This window comes from Melanostigma gelatinosum (assembly GCF_949748355.1).
Source record: "Melanostigma gelatinosum genome assembly, chromosome: 9".
Classification (NCBI taxonomy): domain Eukaryota; kingdom Metazoa; phylum Chordata; class Actinopteri; order Perciformes; family Zoarcidae; genus Melanostigma; species Melanostigma gelatinosum.
The window spans coordinates 15,005,147-15,020,590 of record NC_136642.1 but is presented as its reverse complement, the minus strand read 5'-3'; the positions used below and the strand labels follow the sequence as shown (position 1 = coordinate 15,020,590).

General features: G+C 43.4%; 1 protein-coding gene across 3 annotated transcripts; it reads left to right on the top strand.

The window, feature by feature from the left end:
* The first annotated feature begins 1,868 nt into the window (after positions 1-1,868).
* On the top strand, positions 1,869-9,143 carry zdhhc18a (zDHHC palmitoyltransferase 18a). 3 transcript variants are annotated; one of them, XM_079275580.1, is made up of 10 exons: positions 1,869-2,471; positions 2,636-2,814; positions 3,004-3,153; positions 3,792-3,929; positions 4,051-4,102; positions 5,155-5,257; positions 5,359-5,471; positions 5,603-5,711; positions 6,731-6,801; positions 7,419-7,548. In XM_079275580.1, the coding sequence occupies exons 1-9, from the start codon at positions 2,236-2,238 to the stop codon at positions 6,770-6,772; spliced, it is 1,122 nt and encodes a 373-aa protein (XP_079131706.1). In that variant the 5' UTR covers positions 1,869-2,235; the 3' UTR covers positions 6,773-6,801; positions 7,419-7,548. The 3 variants fall into 3 exon arrangements, with proteins under 3 accessions (XP_079131706.1, XP_079131705.1, XP_079131704.1); XM_079275579.1 differs by lacking the exon at positions 6,731-6,801 and having other exon boundaries at positions 2,636-2,796; positions 7,419-9,143; XM_079275578.1 differs by lacking the exon at positions 6,731-6,801 and having other exon boundaries at positions 7,419-9,143.
* The last annotated feature ends 6,301 nt before the right edge of the window (positions 9,144-15,444 follow it).

The window sequence follows — 15,444 nt, the reverse complement described above, 5'->3', positions numbered from 1 at the left end:
TCCGAAAAACACCAAATAATATATGGAGGGTGAAATAACTGGGGGATCTGTGCACTTAAACGTACATCAAAAATGATGCTGATGCTCTCGGAAAACTGGGGAAAAACTGGATAAACAGGAAGCAATCCAGTCACTCTGCAATCTTAGAACAAGTAACAACAAGGGAGGAATATTTAATTTATTGCAGTGGATACATCCAAGCCAACATGTTTCCACACCTGTAGGTCTTCGTCAGGGCATTTAACAAGCAGACAAAAAGTGTTGTGGCCTCACCAATGGGAGGCAATCACATGACCCGGATAATAACATGTCCCGGATAATAACATGTCAGGTGAAACCAGATGAACATTAAAACATGAATCAACATGAGATAAGAGTCACGTTCCAAATCACATTGCTTTCACTTTTAGTACATTCTGCAGCTGCTCTTACAAAGTATGTCTTGTTGCATGCAGTAGCCCATGCATTCAATTGGGACATATTATTTAGTCATAATATTGCACATTCAACTTTTACCCTCTTGCAAAGGCTGAAGAATTAAAGGTGCAGTGTGTAGGATTTAGTGGCATCTTGTTTTTTAGGCTGCAGATTGCGTCCATCTTAACATCCCTCCGCTCACCCTTCTCTTTACAATCTTGTCGGAGAACTACATTGGCCTTCCGGTAACAACATATGAATATTATATTCCATTTCTGCCAATAAATAAATAAAATCCTACACACTGTTGTTCCTATAAGAGCCTGAGTAAACAAACTCAAATTCAACGGATGAACCCATCCACCCCTTTCCCACCCATGAGTTGCAAAAGTGGCACTAACTCAAGTCTTTCCAGCAGGACACGGTTGGAAACACACGGAATAATGTCACAGCTGACATGCACACAGAACACTGGCCTTGGAGTCAAACCCTTCAAAGAGTGAGACCATCACCTGTTCAGCATCACAGACCCAGAAAGCACTCACCGTGGTAAGAAGGGCATTGAGGTTCACTCTCAAGCAGCTGGTTGGTAGAAAGCAAACGTTCACACTGTAGATCTTTACAGTGATGAACCAACAATGACAAGAATATTGAGAATGAAGTGATTGCCCATACCAGTGGTATGGGTTTGCAGACGTCTTTGCCTATTTGCCAAATTTGCTAAATGCAATGTTCTGGCCTGACAAGCAATTTGGGGTCCAATGTCTTGTCTAAAGACACTCTGACGTGTGGCTTAGAGCTGCTGAGCTTCCTCTTTCTTAATCAACTCAAATGTCGAAGTTTATTGGTAAATGCCATGTCATCTTCATCTCTTCCGAGACCTAAACAAAGACCGGAAACAGCAAAAAAATCAACAATAATCAATGATAACCAAGCAAATTATTTAAGAAATGCCAATCTAAATTTTAGATGACACTAAACCGATGACAAAACCCACCTGTCTCAACAACAGAGTGTATCAGTGTGTAGCACCCAGTATGTGTCAGATCTGCTCTGAACCGATGAGCATGATTTATGATTTCAACAGCCTATAAAATACCCACTATGTAAACCCTCCCAGGTCTCTATACACAGAAGTCATTGTGAAGGACAGCCTACAGAATGGCCGCTATGGCCATGAACAGGAGCACCAAGAGCATGCAATGAATAGTTATATTCTCGATCAGGGCTTGAACTAATCTATGCAGGTAAAACATAGCACCCGGAGCCGCTTATGCCGATCCACACAGATAATTGCTTTGCTGTGCTCGCCACTGCCATACAAACCATCCACGTGCATACGTGACGCGTTTGTCCATTATAAATCAGCGTAGAGTCCCGCGTGCGTACGTCAGCAGCCACCTCATGACGTACATTGGCTGTCGGCAAAAACAAAAAAAAGGTAACGTGAATAGCCGCAATAAGCTTGAGCCGAAGCCCTTCTGTTGAATTTTATGGTAAAGGCGATTTTAATACAACCAAATAAGTATTAGTATGTATGAATGGCTTTAATTTAACTATCGAAGATGGTAGTTAAACTTGAGTCAACTTCGGAACAGAGTCAGCTCGTGGGACAAGAAGAAGACAGCTCTTTTTGGTTCGCTAGCTAGGTAGCGTTAGCTTTCAGGATGGGCAAGTGAACGCACCACCGAGCAGACAACATACCAAGGTACCATGACTGAATCCCGAGAGTACAGTCTCTCGAGGAATGAGAGTGTTGTGAGTGCCTTTTAGCTACATCCGAAACCGCGTCGATACTTGTTTAACGTACGTTACGTGATGAAAAACTGCGAGTACCAGCAGATCGATCCGCGGGTGCTGTCGGTGTCGCCCTCGTCCGCACAACAGAACCACACCGAGAAGAAAGTACAGCAGTCGCGGAGGAAATGGGAAGTGTTCCCGGGGAAGAACAAGTTTTTCTGCGACGGACGGGTCATCCTGGCCAGACACAGCGGCGTCCTTCCTCTGACACTGGGCCTTATTGTTGTCACGTGTGGCCTTTTCTTCGCATTCGAGTGAGTAACTAGCAAATGCTCTTTTGTATGTTTATTTCCAGTGAGCCCTAAATGCACCATGAAATGTCTATTCTAATGTGTGTGCAATTGGAAATAAACAACAACATGCTGAGGGATTAACGTGGTTTTGACTGAAACACACTCGTATATTCTTATTTTTACAGTTGCCCTTTCCTAGTGGAGCATCTGACCGTCTTTATACCTGTGATCGGTGGGGTTCTTTTCTTGTTTGTGGTCATCTCCCTGCTGAGAACCAGCTTTACAGACCCGGGCATCTTACCCAGGGCCACCCCAGATGAAGCAGCGGACATAGAGAAGCAGATCGGTAAGGCCCAACCTTTCGGTAAGGCCACACACTTTCTGTGGAACAGATGGGGTAAAAGAGCTTTGCCATATGGGGGGAGGGGGGGGACATAGCTTTTATTTGTGTTTTTAATCATTCCTTTTATTATATCAATATAGTGCTTATTGGGTGAGCATCAACTGTGCAAGGTCTCAGCGAGTCTCTCCCCGTGCACCTCTCTATTTTAAGATACCTCAGGATCCTCTACGTATCGCCCCCCTCCGCGAACCAAGGAGATTCTCATCAACCAGCAGGTGGTGAAGCTCAAATACTGCTTCACTTGTAAAATGTTCCGCCCTCCTCGGACTTCCCACTGCAGCCTCTGTGACAACTGTGTGGGTAAGTATGTGGTGGGAAGTTACCACTTATGCCAACTGCACCTAATTCATCTTGACAACTTAATATCTTTGTTAGAGGAACATACAAACTGCTTGGCTGGTAGGTTTCCAGTTTTCTTCATGCAGCGTACCTTCCTTAATTAATGAATCCACTGATCTGTCTGCATACAGCAACTATAAAACATAACTCTTACCTTTTAGACTTCAAATTAGTTTACTGCCTGACAACTTTTACCAAATATAAAATTAAGCTTAAAGTGTATGAATGAAAGTGTTTTTTTTGTTTTTAAGTGAACAGTTCTGTATGTGCAGGCTCGAGGCAATTAGTCATTTAGTGGGTGGCCGGCATTAGGTCACCATTTGGCAAAACACAGCCAACTGTTGATTACAGCAAGAACACAGTCTCACTCGTCACACCTCACTGCTGTTTTACGACAGACTTTGAACGAGTGAACCCATTCCTTTATCTGGCAAGTCATAATTTGACAAAAAGCTCATATTTATTCCAGGGTAAGAGTGATTGTGTTTTATAACATTGAATATACAATAACATGTTGCGTATTAAATCTTACGATTATTCTTTACAACGAATACAAACATGCCTCTAATCTCTGTGTATTCTGTGTTTTTCCCCCTCAGAACGATTTGATCACCACTGCCCGTGGGTGGGGAACTGTGTGGGCAAACGCAATTACCGCTTTTTCTACAGCTTCATCATCTCTCTGTCGTTTCTGACGTCGTTCATATTTGGCTGTGTCGTCACGCACATCACCCTGCGTGAGTATGCTCACGACGTATGAAGACACAAATGCACTCGGTAGTTGTACGATGTTGCTGTCGTGTTATCACGAACCACTTTAACGTTCCTTTGATTGTGATTTGTCCGTTTTCTTTCCAGGTTCTCAAGAAGGTAAAAGCCTTATTCAAGCCGTTCAAGAGAGCCCTGCCAGATATCCTTTCTACATGTCGAATGTTCACACAATCAACCTGTTTATGTGATCGATATTATTTAAATTTGCGACCCTTTAGTGCCGAGAAATAACACAAGTCACTCTGTTGACGAGGCATTTCCTGCTGCCCCTCAGCCTAAGCCCACGCTTAATAGGATCAGAGCGTTAGCATCCAGCAGAGCGGTGCTGTTAGTCACATGGCTCTCCGGCAGAAGGTTTGCTGCCTCATGTTCTCGTGAGACTATGTCGGTGGCTAGACAAATGTAGACTGCATGACTACAGAGGGGTTCGATGTGTTATTCACAGACAGGGTGTGGGTTTCCTCATGGTCACATGATGTGCACGACATCATGTCATCTTTTTGGAGTCTGTCTTTCTGAATTCAGAAAGAATACATGGACTGTTATCCTTACGAGTTATCTCACAGAGCAGATCATCGAGTTGGATCGTTAACCTTTTGAGTCTTCTGGGAGCATTATGCCGTAATGGCATTTTTAGCCAATATACAAATCAAATATAATTTGCAACATGTCCATTGTGATGGATTGCAAATCGCAAAACAAATATAAAACCAGGAAGTTCAGAAAACAGATGCATTATGTTGTGTAGCAACATGCTGGTGAGGAGTCCCTATCGTGTTGATCTGCGTCACAAGATTGCGGTGGTGGAATGTGACGCACATTTACTTTAGTGTTGACCTCAGTACAGTTTACAAGAACTTCCATTTTTCTCTAATTTAACATTCTTATATTGGAAAAATATGTGAAGTGGTTGTGCGTTGTTTGTAGTACCATAGCTTCAGAGTTCATAATAATATCACCCGTGTGTTGTGTTTATTTCAGTAAGTCATGACATTGAGACGTAAGACGGCTGAAGTACCTCTTGTAGATGTTGTGCTTTGTGCAGAGAAAAAGCACAACAGGAGAAACTATACTTATTTACACACACATTCAGTGTTTCCATTGATTTTAATCATCATTTTTAATTGCCATGTGTCTCAAATACTCTTTGGTAATGGTGGAATTATCATGCCTTGACTCTTCTGTGCGCACTGTGGTGGAGTTGGTGATTTGTTTCTTCTCCATCTGGTCTGTTCTGGGCCTCTCAGGCTTCCATACGTACTTAGTAGCCTCCAACCTCACAACAAATGAAGATGTAAGTACTCATGGCCCCTACATGACACATTTCCCTTCATGATTATTACAACACACTTCATCCACTGACTGACAGCGCTCTTTTATCTATCCACTGTACAGATAAAGGGCTCTTGGTCAAGCAAAAGGTGTACAGAGGAGTTTGGGAACCCGTACAGTTACAACAACATCATCACCAACTGCTGTGTGACGTTATGTGGCCCAATGCCCCCGAGGTGAGTCAAGACGTCCTCGTCTCATAAACTGAGATTTTGTCTTTTAGTATCAGTGAAATGCTTCACGAACATTTCTGTGATGATGGCATCATGTACAGTCCCGACCTAACCCTCTGGTGTGTGCTCTCTAGTCTGATTGACAGAAGAGGTTTCCTGTCTGTTGTTGAGGCGACGCCTGCTGCTGCTTCGGCCTCGGAGATAGAGCTGCCTCCCTTCCCGGCCAAGAATGACGCGAACATGGTAGGATGAGCCAGCTTGTGGTCCCTCCCCCTAATCCTGACTGTCTCATAGATCCTGTGATGTTGTTAGGCCTGTGTGTGTGTGTCCACTTCTTCATCCTCCCTCCAGTTGAGTGGCCGACATGCGGTACTGAACTGATAAAATACAGTAGAAACTATGACGTTAGCCATTTACTACTATGACTGAAGAGGTAATCTGCAGCGTGCTGAAACAACACTGCCGTGTCACTCGTTTAAGCTTCAGAACAAAATGTCCCGGCAGCCAGCTGTGACTCTGTTTGGCCTCACTGAGCAGTTCAAAGTGGAGTTTTAAGAGTTTTCACAGGTAGAAATGTAACTACTTGTTGAGGGGGCTGTGGAGTTGCTGAGTCACCCTGCAGATATATCATGGTCAGTCTTTGCTGTGGGACGCTAAACAACTTCTGATGTTTGACTATTTATATTTAGCTTACCCTTTGAGTTCAACGTGTTGCTGTATCTACCTCCTTGTTACTGTGCTACTGGGTTTGCTTGTGTGTTGTGGTGAAGGCGTGTGCACACAAAACACTTCACTACTGCCTTCTTAGTAGAGCATGCTAATGGTTTAAAATCTTATTTAGATTTATCAGCACTTTATTGCAGGTCATTTGTCACATGTCTTGAATACATTTGTCATTCAATATGGTCAGCATATCCTGTCTTATATATTATAGATTAGCTTTATTTTCTTAAATCCACTTTCACTTCTTTTATTGTTACCTACATTTTTTATTTCCCTAAAAAGTGTTCTTTTATATGTTTAAATAAACAATATTTTTGAGATTTTGGTCTCTGTTTTGAATTTACTTTTCATTTTCTCAAGTCTTCATGTGCCTGACTACAGACTTTAAGAAGTTATAGTTTTATTCCAGTAGGTATAAATAAGTGAACATATATGTATTTATTTACGAGGAGCACTTGTTTTGTACATGCCTGTAACTTGACTGCTCGACGAAAGATTTCCCACTCAAGTGTTGTGCTGTATCCATTCCGCCCTGTCAGGAGGAGAACTGTGAGGACTTTGCTTTGTCCTGCACAGCCTGAAGGGCACTGCTGCATGTAGACGGTCGATGGTAAGAGTAGGGCTCAAGCGTTGAACCAATCACAACATCTCTTTACTTGCCATTCGCCGTGTCTTTTTACCAGTTATTTTCTTTTCTAATATATTGTACTTTTGGCATGACGTTGGGGGCAGATCTTGTGATTGGCGTGGAAGGGTTAATGTGCATGCTTCACTTCCATTCGTCCTGGTCTCATTAACACCCGCTTGCTCACTCGGTGTGGAATGGAGCTCGTGTTCGAAGGCTGATGAACATCTCTGTAGTGAGATGAGAGGTGTCTATCTCGTGTGTGTGTGTGTGTGTGTGTGGGGGGGGGGGGTGTGTTTGTCCCTGCATGGCGGTCTGCATAAACTGTATCGCTCTCTACTCTACTTTCATCAGAGCCAGAAGAAACGGGAATCGTCTTCTCCACATGTCAATCTTTACCCGTGTTGCATTGTCTGCATCTTAACTCACTTCTTCCATGCTTGTCTGTTGACAATCATCAGTGCTTTCACTGTGCTTGAGTTCTCACAGAGTGATTGTTAATCACACGCATTGCAGAATTTCCTGGACGGTGTCTGCTGTTTTTACATTGCGGCTCATCCTTTTTTTCATAACACAAACTTTATTTTCTCCACTCCACACAGTGCACTCAGAGCACCAAGGGCGTGCTGGAGAGGATGGTTCACTCATTTGACTCTTATGGCCTGTGCCCCCCTGGAGCTCCAAAGACCACCCCTCTGGGCGTAGAGGTGTCCAGCATGGCGACGCCCTCCGCTGGCTGCTCGTGCCAGCCCGGGGTGGCTCCTTGCCCCCCGTTCAGCAGGAGCAGCAAGAGGAGAGACTCTCTTCACTCCAGCAACCCGGCCTTCCGCCTGGCTTCCCCCTCCCCGTCGCTCAGCCGCACTACATTGATTCTGGGCGATGCACATGACATTGGCTTCATCCCGCTACCCTGAGGACACCCGGCATCCACAAGAGGAGTCATCGACCGCGCTCTGGCGATGTTTTTTGGCTTTTTGCATAGTAGTGGTCATGCTGTGTGTTGCTGTTTGGTATCTCGAGATGTCATTCTGGTGAGTTGGTTAAGCATTTCATGGAGTTTTATCAACACTGTCCTACTATACTATACGTGTCCTTCAGGATGAAGGGAAATCTTAGTAATACCTGGAAGCACAATAGAGATATTTTTTTAACACCTTTTTATTAAGACACCCGGAACATTCCTCCACACCTTCCACTGAACCTCAAGCCATATGCCACAGTGTTTAAGTTCCTGCTGATGTATTATGCAAACGGGTCTTTAAATCCTGGAACACTTACGCGTGGATGCTCGACGTACAGGAAAAAAAAGTTTTGATTTACTGAACTGGCATGCACTGAATCATGAGCCATTTCAGGATTATCCGCTCCAGAGTTGGCCTTATGTCATGTCCCATCAGTTCGTGTCGCGTCAACCTCAATCGTCCCCACTGTCTCCTGGTGGAACCGGCTGCACGGTGTTCAGATTAATGAGCAGTCAGAGTTTGAAGAGGGAGCAAGGTGCAGGTTTTATTTCATTGGTAATGTTTGCGTTTCAAGGTCTTGCTGTGTTTTGTAGTCCGTTCTGCACGTTGTGTATATCAGATGCTCTTCTTCTAGTGGATCACTTTAGAAGACACTCGTTGAATTACGATACTTAAAAACAAATAGGTAAGTGAGTGAATTTCTCCCGGTGTTTTTCATGTGACTGGGTACTAGTGATGACGTGTTTTATAATTTTCATATTTTTCTTGCTTTACATATTTTGTAATTTCCATATTTTTCTTGCTTCATCTAACTTGTTGGATGTCAAGTCTTTAAGTATTTAGATCAAAATCTAATTAGCTGCTGCCCACCAGGACTTGTATTGCAGTATTTGTCTCTGACACACTGTTTGCTGTTAATGTGTGTTGGTGGTTACCGCACAGACGTAATGTTCCAGGAATGTTCATGAGGTCTCTTTACGTGCTCATTTTCATAGTGGTGACCTTTTCGTCGTCTTACTGTATGTATGTATGAGTTACTTTGTGCCACTTGGGGGCAGCGTGTGGATACAGATTGCAGCTCAGTCAGAGGGCAGTTTAAGAACATGACAACCATTAGACGAAAGGCCTTTTGATGTTTTATTTATTTTTTTGTAACTGAGCGTTGAAGCTGTACTTAGGTTGTGAGTTTGTGAAGAACCACGTTGCCGTAGTCGGTGGGTCGTTCATTCGTCAGTCTGCATCGAGACCCATAGGCTGTGTAGACGGTTACGAGCGGCGCTTGTATGAACAAACTTGTTTGTATTTTGTAGGATGTAACAGTGGAACTGTAACACATGGTCAATAAAAATGATCACCTTTTGTTGATTTTGGAGTTTTATTCTGAGTCTTTAAAAAAAATTGTATTTTTTCCCTCCTTTAAGTTGCCATGCAAAGTAAAAAGTCATCACAGTGTAGTGAATTGTTTCCTTGGCGCTGCTGGCGACCTGATGTTTATTCTGTGGCCAGGGTTATACTTTCTTAAGAAGGCGGTTTGCCTGTAATTATTGAAATTGAGAACTGTCGAAAAAGAGCCTGAAAGCCAGTGATCACAACGGATGCAGCGTGGCAGCTGAGGCTGGAGTCTGACTGCTCTCAAACTGTCACTTCTGGGCGAGTAAGAATGTAAGTAAAAATGTTGCTTTAAGGTCCTCCAGAATCACTTTTTGTTTTTGTTTTTTTGGAAATTGTGTGTGCATGTGGCAGCTGGTGTCTCCTGTATGCTGATTTAAGTCACCATTCAAAGAGGACGCTTTAAATGCACAATTGTGTGTTGTCTTCTAAATAGTACTAATAGTTGTATTTAGTTGGAGGTACTTTTTAATGTTTTTATTACAAATAATCTCACTAAAATGTGCACTGTTTTTAGAAGGGCTTAACAGAGGAGAAAAATAGGAAATACAGGAAGAAAAAGACGTGTGAAGACTAATGCTAAGGATCTGGATTCAGACAAAGAATGTCATGGTTGCAAAACAGAACACCGCAATTGTCCTGAAGTATACCCTTAATGTATTTCCAAACCTTTTTAGGTATCCATTTCATCCTTTAACTTCAAAAGACTCCTTGCTGAGGCAAGTCACCGTACCTGAATATCTTAAGCGAACATGAAACAGATGGTCAGACCTTCGGCTCAGTGTCTCGCAGGAGGCGAAAGCCAAAAAGCATCACCGCCTCAGCAGCTGTGTTCCATTTCGACCACAGCCTTCCATCGCCTAGAAGGCTTAAACGTTGTTAGCACAAGAGCAATGTGAAGATGAGTTTACGTTAACAACACCAGCAAATGTAGGTCTTTAGTGGGAATTAGGTGTATTTGTCAGCATTGTTGACATGGCTGCAGGTGATTATTCGATCACTGGAGTGTCATGCTCTTTAACCCCAACTGGTGTGGCACAGAGATGACCACCCAGTCAGAGAGGATGAAAGGCCTGCTAAGAGGATGTGGTTTTTATCAAAAACTTTCAAGTGGTGGTAAAATTGAAAGTGTGACACATTTAAATAACCTGCCTTTGTGCATGCTTGTGCTTTGCAACACAACTATGTGTTTGACCTCAAGGGTCAGAGCAGATCCACAGTTTGCAACTCATGCCTGCTAGAGAACACTACGTACATACAATAAAGGTTTATTCATAGAATATTTATGGCGACGTGAGCGTGCCTGTGTGTGGAGTTTGTTCAGTACTTAAACATGTTTGTTTTCTCAGGATGTCTCCGAGTGTAACAAGGGTGGTTTGTGTGTGTGAACACCTAACAAGCCTTTTAGCACGTAAAGATCATGATCCAGCAGTTCAGTGTTATTCATTGGTTGGTTTGAGTACTGAACCAGTTTCTTTAAAGATTATAGAAGAGTCCGTGTAGGGTTACAGATCTGTCTGTAGAGCTCACTGTGCACAGGTTACGGTATCTTAGCTTCGGTTTTGACGGTCAGTGAGGTAATTTCGTGCAACTATTACTGCTGTTATACATTAAAGTCCTGATCTTTATAGGTCTTGATTATGACCTCATATCTCCCAAATTATCATAGAAACTATTTCCACTATTCCAAGATACCATATCTGCAACATTTTGTATTTTTTTTTAACGTCCAGATTAGATAAGTGAATAAGTAAGAAGATGTGAGATATCCCCGGGTCTCACAGTGGAAAAACATTGGCTGTGCGTGGTGGAGTGGAAAGAGCTCCCCATGGAAACCTGAATATGTGCCATGGAGCTGAATTAGTGTACCAGGGTACCACAGGGTCAGACCTTATCACAGCAGCCATTATCATGCAGACTGTTTGATAAGGCCTCAATCAATCTGCTTTGCAGCACATGAAAGAAAAAATGTGTTGACTTCTGCAACAGGCAGAAATGCATCAATATGCACGCACAGTTCTCTGTAACATGAACCGTGTCAACATTAACTAGTGAGCATCTATCTCTCACTCACCCCCTGGCAGTTTCTGATGGTTTAGGAATCATAGTAAGCAACAAGTCTATCATTTAGATAATGTAAATGTGTGCTCTGTAGGAGAATTGTAGGGGGAAAGAACAATTAATACAGGAGTCATTCCTGTAAGTAAAATACTAGAATACCTCTTCCACCAATGACTTTAATATCGTTACTGTGTCTTTAGGCAGCCATAATGTATAAATACAAACATTGTAGGAATGTGGCTACAGATGATGGTTATGCAACAACCTGCGGTATGAAGGCCACTGAACTTCATGTCGGACTTTGTCACGGCCCAGGTTTAAGAAGTTGCAGCAATAATGTGAGATGGTAAAAGACGTGGTGCAAGGTGACGGACAGATAGATCATGGTGCTGAGTCACTGAAGGCCCTTCAGTGAAGGGACATGACCAAACATATTCCCAGCGTGTTTGAGCTATAGCAAAGGCCACAGTGCAGTTTGACGAGGAACGAACCGGCTAAATGCTCCATACCGCTTTTGTTACTTAAAGAGCAGTGAGGTAAACTGGAGAAAGGTGTTTTACAGTAAAACACAAGGTTTTTAAAGGTACGGTAAAATGTTTGAGACTGTGGGCTGGGTGTCTAGTGGCCCCTGTTGCTGCCAATAGCTCTACAGTATGCAACTCGGAGCAGCTTTTGACCATGTGTGCAGCATGCCTGCCCTGTGCCTCAGTGTGTTCTCAGTTACAGTACGACATAAATATCAACCCATCACCTGAAAACCTTGTGTAAATCTGTCAAAACTATGGAAAAAAACGTTTGTTTTTATTCAACAGCTTTTTTTTTTTAATCAACATTCATAAACACCTGTTTTTGGAAATGTCTGATCATACATATATTAATCTAATTAGTGTGGTTTCTTCATCTCATAAAGTGTTTTTGTTGCTCTTGGAACATCCAGCTGGCTCTGTCTGGCCCAGTGCATGATGGGATACACTTTTGACCAATCCCGTAATTCTTCCAGGAGGAGGATTAAAGAAATCTGGATGATGATCTGAGAAACGTGCTGCTAACATATTTTTATTACTGACTCTGCTGTTTTCAGAGCAGTGTCAGTTACAGCAGTCACGCTGCGCTGGTATGATCATGGCCTTAACAGCCATCGTCTCGGAGGGAACTGTTCTATTTTGCGGCTGTGCTTGACCCCAGAGCTGTCCAGTGAATCAACACAATTGCTCCCCAACGTGTTACACTCTATCGCCCCTGAAGCCGAGCTATTCTCTCAGCTTCTGAATGGGGGGGGGGGGGATTTCTGGGAATGAAATCAGAGCTCGCTGCTAAATAGGTGTTCCCTCTCACTTCTGGTAAACGCTCCAGAGAGAGCAAAGAGCCAGTTCTCTTCTCTGGGTTCTTTTAATCTGAAATGTCCACCCCAGGCACATGTGTTTAGAAAATGACAGAACATATTTATTTCATGCGCCTTCATTGTCACATTTTGCGTGCATGTAGTATGCAGCTGTCTACTTGTTCCTATACGTCCCTGTAGTGCAGTTGGTAGTATTTGAGCAGGGGGGGAATCCTACAAGATTGACAACCCACAGGGAACCCATCATCTACCAACACCCACGCTGAGAAGTGACTCAAACGTGGGGGTTATTTTCTTTTTGTGTAAAGCATTTGACATTATAGTATGCAACAGGGACCCTAAATGTGGTGCAGTTGCACGACATGATTTACGCTGCAGTTAAGATCTTCCAGTCCAAGTTAGGATGTCCCAGACATACAGAACGAGGTGAGGGTGTTTTATTACCAGGGCCATACCGTCCTTCTGCACATGCTCGCCTATAAGCAGGAATAAGTCGCATGTGACATAATCATGTGCTTAGCTGAGAGTTTGAGGAAAAGAGAGAAACATATATTCAGCATCGATGCAGAAGGAAATGCATGCATAACTCCTCCAGTTGTAAGTTATCACCTAAATTGAGAATTAATTGGGGAAATATCACCCAAAGGAATTTCATATCTCAAGTTGTGTACCTTAGTATAGATCTATGTTTCTAAACAGCTGCTATTTGACTTACATTCTTTCTCTTTCAATAATGTATTTGACATAACGCATAACTTCAGCCCCCCCCCTTTCCAACCTTAAAGAGAGTAAAGTGAGCTGAGCCTTTCGTAATACGTAGCCTAACATTACAGTCGACCGTTGAGCTTCAGAGCGCTTCGACTGCAATAACCCCTCTTTTCTGAAGAAACTGTCACAGCTATGGCATAACTATGGATCTGCAATAGGAAATGGTAGAAAGCATTGCCACAGCTCTCAGTGCTGGGGAATCAATAACAAGGTGAGAAAACGAAACTCATCCTATAACATGAAACCATCTCCCAAATGACTCATTGGATCCAGTTTATTACCTAAACCAGTCTTAACACAACCATAATCTTTTTGAAAATAGTATAAGGTTTGGGTAACAACAATGCAACACAGGTAATGATTTGATTTTAGGCCGACATTAGTAGCAAAACAACAGATCAACATCAAGTTGTGATTGCTTTTTCTCAACTGAGTATTTTTCCATTTCAGTGTGTGCGGGTGTGGACAGACCTGGGAGCTGATGTATACTTGAATCTTAAGTGTATTTTGGTGTTTGCTTTTCTTTTCCAGCAGCACACACCGGTCTGCTCTCCCAAGCACTACTGTAATCAATCAGGTAGGCAGCGGAGAGAGTCTGACGTCAGAAGCGTGGCTGCTTGCGTAACCTCGCTCCACTGTCCCATAGATTTGTCATCCGGAGCAATCTAGAGAAGCAAACTCAACCTCTCTTATCACACACTCGGTCTACCACGTGTTTTGGCCCCCGGGGGTCCAGCTTGACTGGTCAACTCAACCTGGCTGAATATAGACGGCTTATCTGCAGCCATGGCAGACTGAGCCCGACAACACACTCTGAAAGAATCAAACTTTTTATTAATTCACAAAGCCAAAGTAGGTTTTCAGAATGAAACATGAAGTGTTAATGTCACCCGTGCTCTGTATTAGCAGCAGCTGCATCACTATTTTAGCTTTGGCAATATCTGGCCACAGTCACCCATGATGCACACTCTAATAATAGCAAAGTGTATCTTCCAGTATAACATGTCCTCAGTGACGGATGAGGGAAGTCTTCTTGGGCAAATAATTCACTTAGATTGCCGTGTGCTCTGACAGAGAAAAGAGCTTCACAACTCATCCTGTGTGACAGACGGTAGTGTTATCTGTCTTCACACGATTGGTCATCGTGACACTTGGCTGCTTGTTGTTTGGCTTCATCGATTTTCAGCCAGGCTTTTACAACACGCTGTGACGTCCAGGCATGTCCTTGACTCTTGAGAGAAAAGCCTGTTTCCTCTGCGTTGTTCCTCGTCCTGTCACTGCCCGTGAGGCAAAGACAGAGAGAAAGATATTTGACAGCAAAACAAATTGCTGTCTGACTTCTTTTATCCGCCTGTGAGCACAAACGCAGAGAAAGAAAGTCTTCAAAGGACTTTCATTGATGGCCATTGTCATTTCCTATGTTGCATGGTTAGGACTGGAACCTACCCCTGCCTAATGCACCATTTGTTAAAGGTGTGTTTAAATACGGGCTATCTCACCGCGCCTACTAGACTCACAGTCTCAGTTGTCATGGCTCCAGCAGGATGTCAACTCGGGGATAAACAGAGGATCCAGTGGCAGTGACATGAAATCACAAAAGGGGAATTAAACACAAAGCAGTGAACCCATTTGAGGAGTTTTTGTTGTTGTTGTCTCATTTGTGTTAATTGCTTTTGTTCCACACTGCACGAATGAATGAAACATCCGTCTGACCTCCCTCTGACGTGAGGCTGTGAGGGAACCTGAGAATGTCAGGCGGCCTGACATTTACCTCCCGACGCTTTTCTATCGTTCCCAAGTGTTTCGCATTCAGGTAAATGCTGGTTCTAGCTCCCAGGATGCACAGCTGCTACATGGAGGGTTATTTATAGTCGGATGACGCAGATGTCTGACATCGGCACCTGGCAGGCCCCTCAGCTGGAGACGCCGCTGCCCGACAACCGAAGCGGATGCTGTTGCCGGGGAAACAGGATTATGTTGAGATCACAGGATTCGAAGTGGTCTTCTGCGGAGACCGAATCCATACTTACGCCCACCACCCCGATCTCTCTGAGGCTTGTGAGACACTGTCAACGTCCTGCTGTGTGTTGTGGACAACGGTGTGAA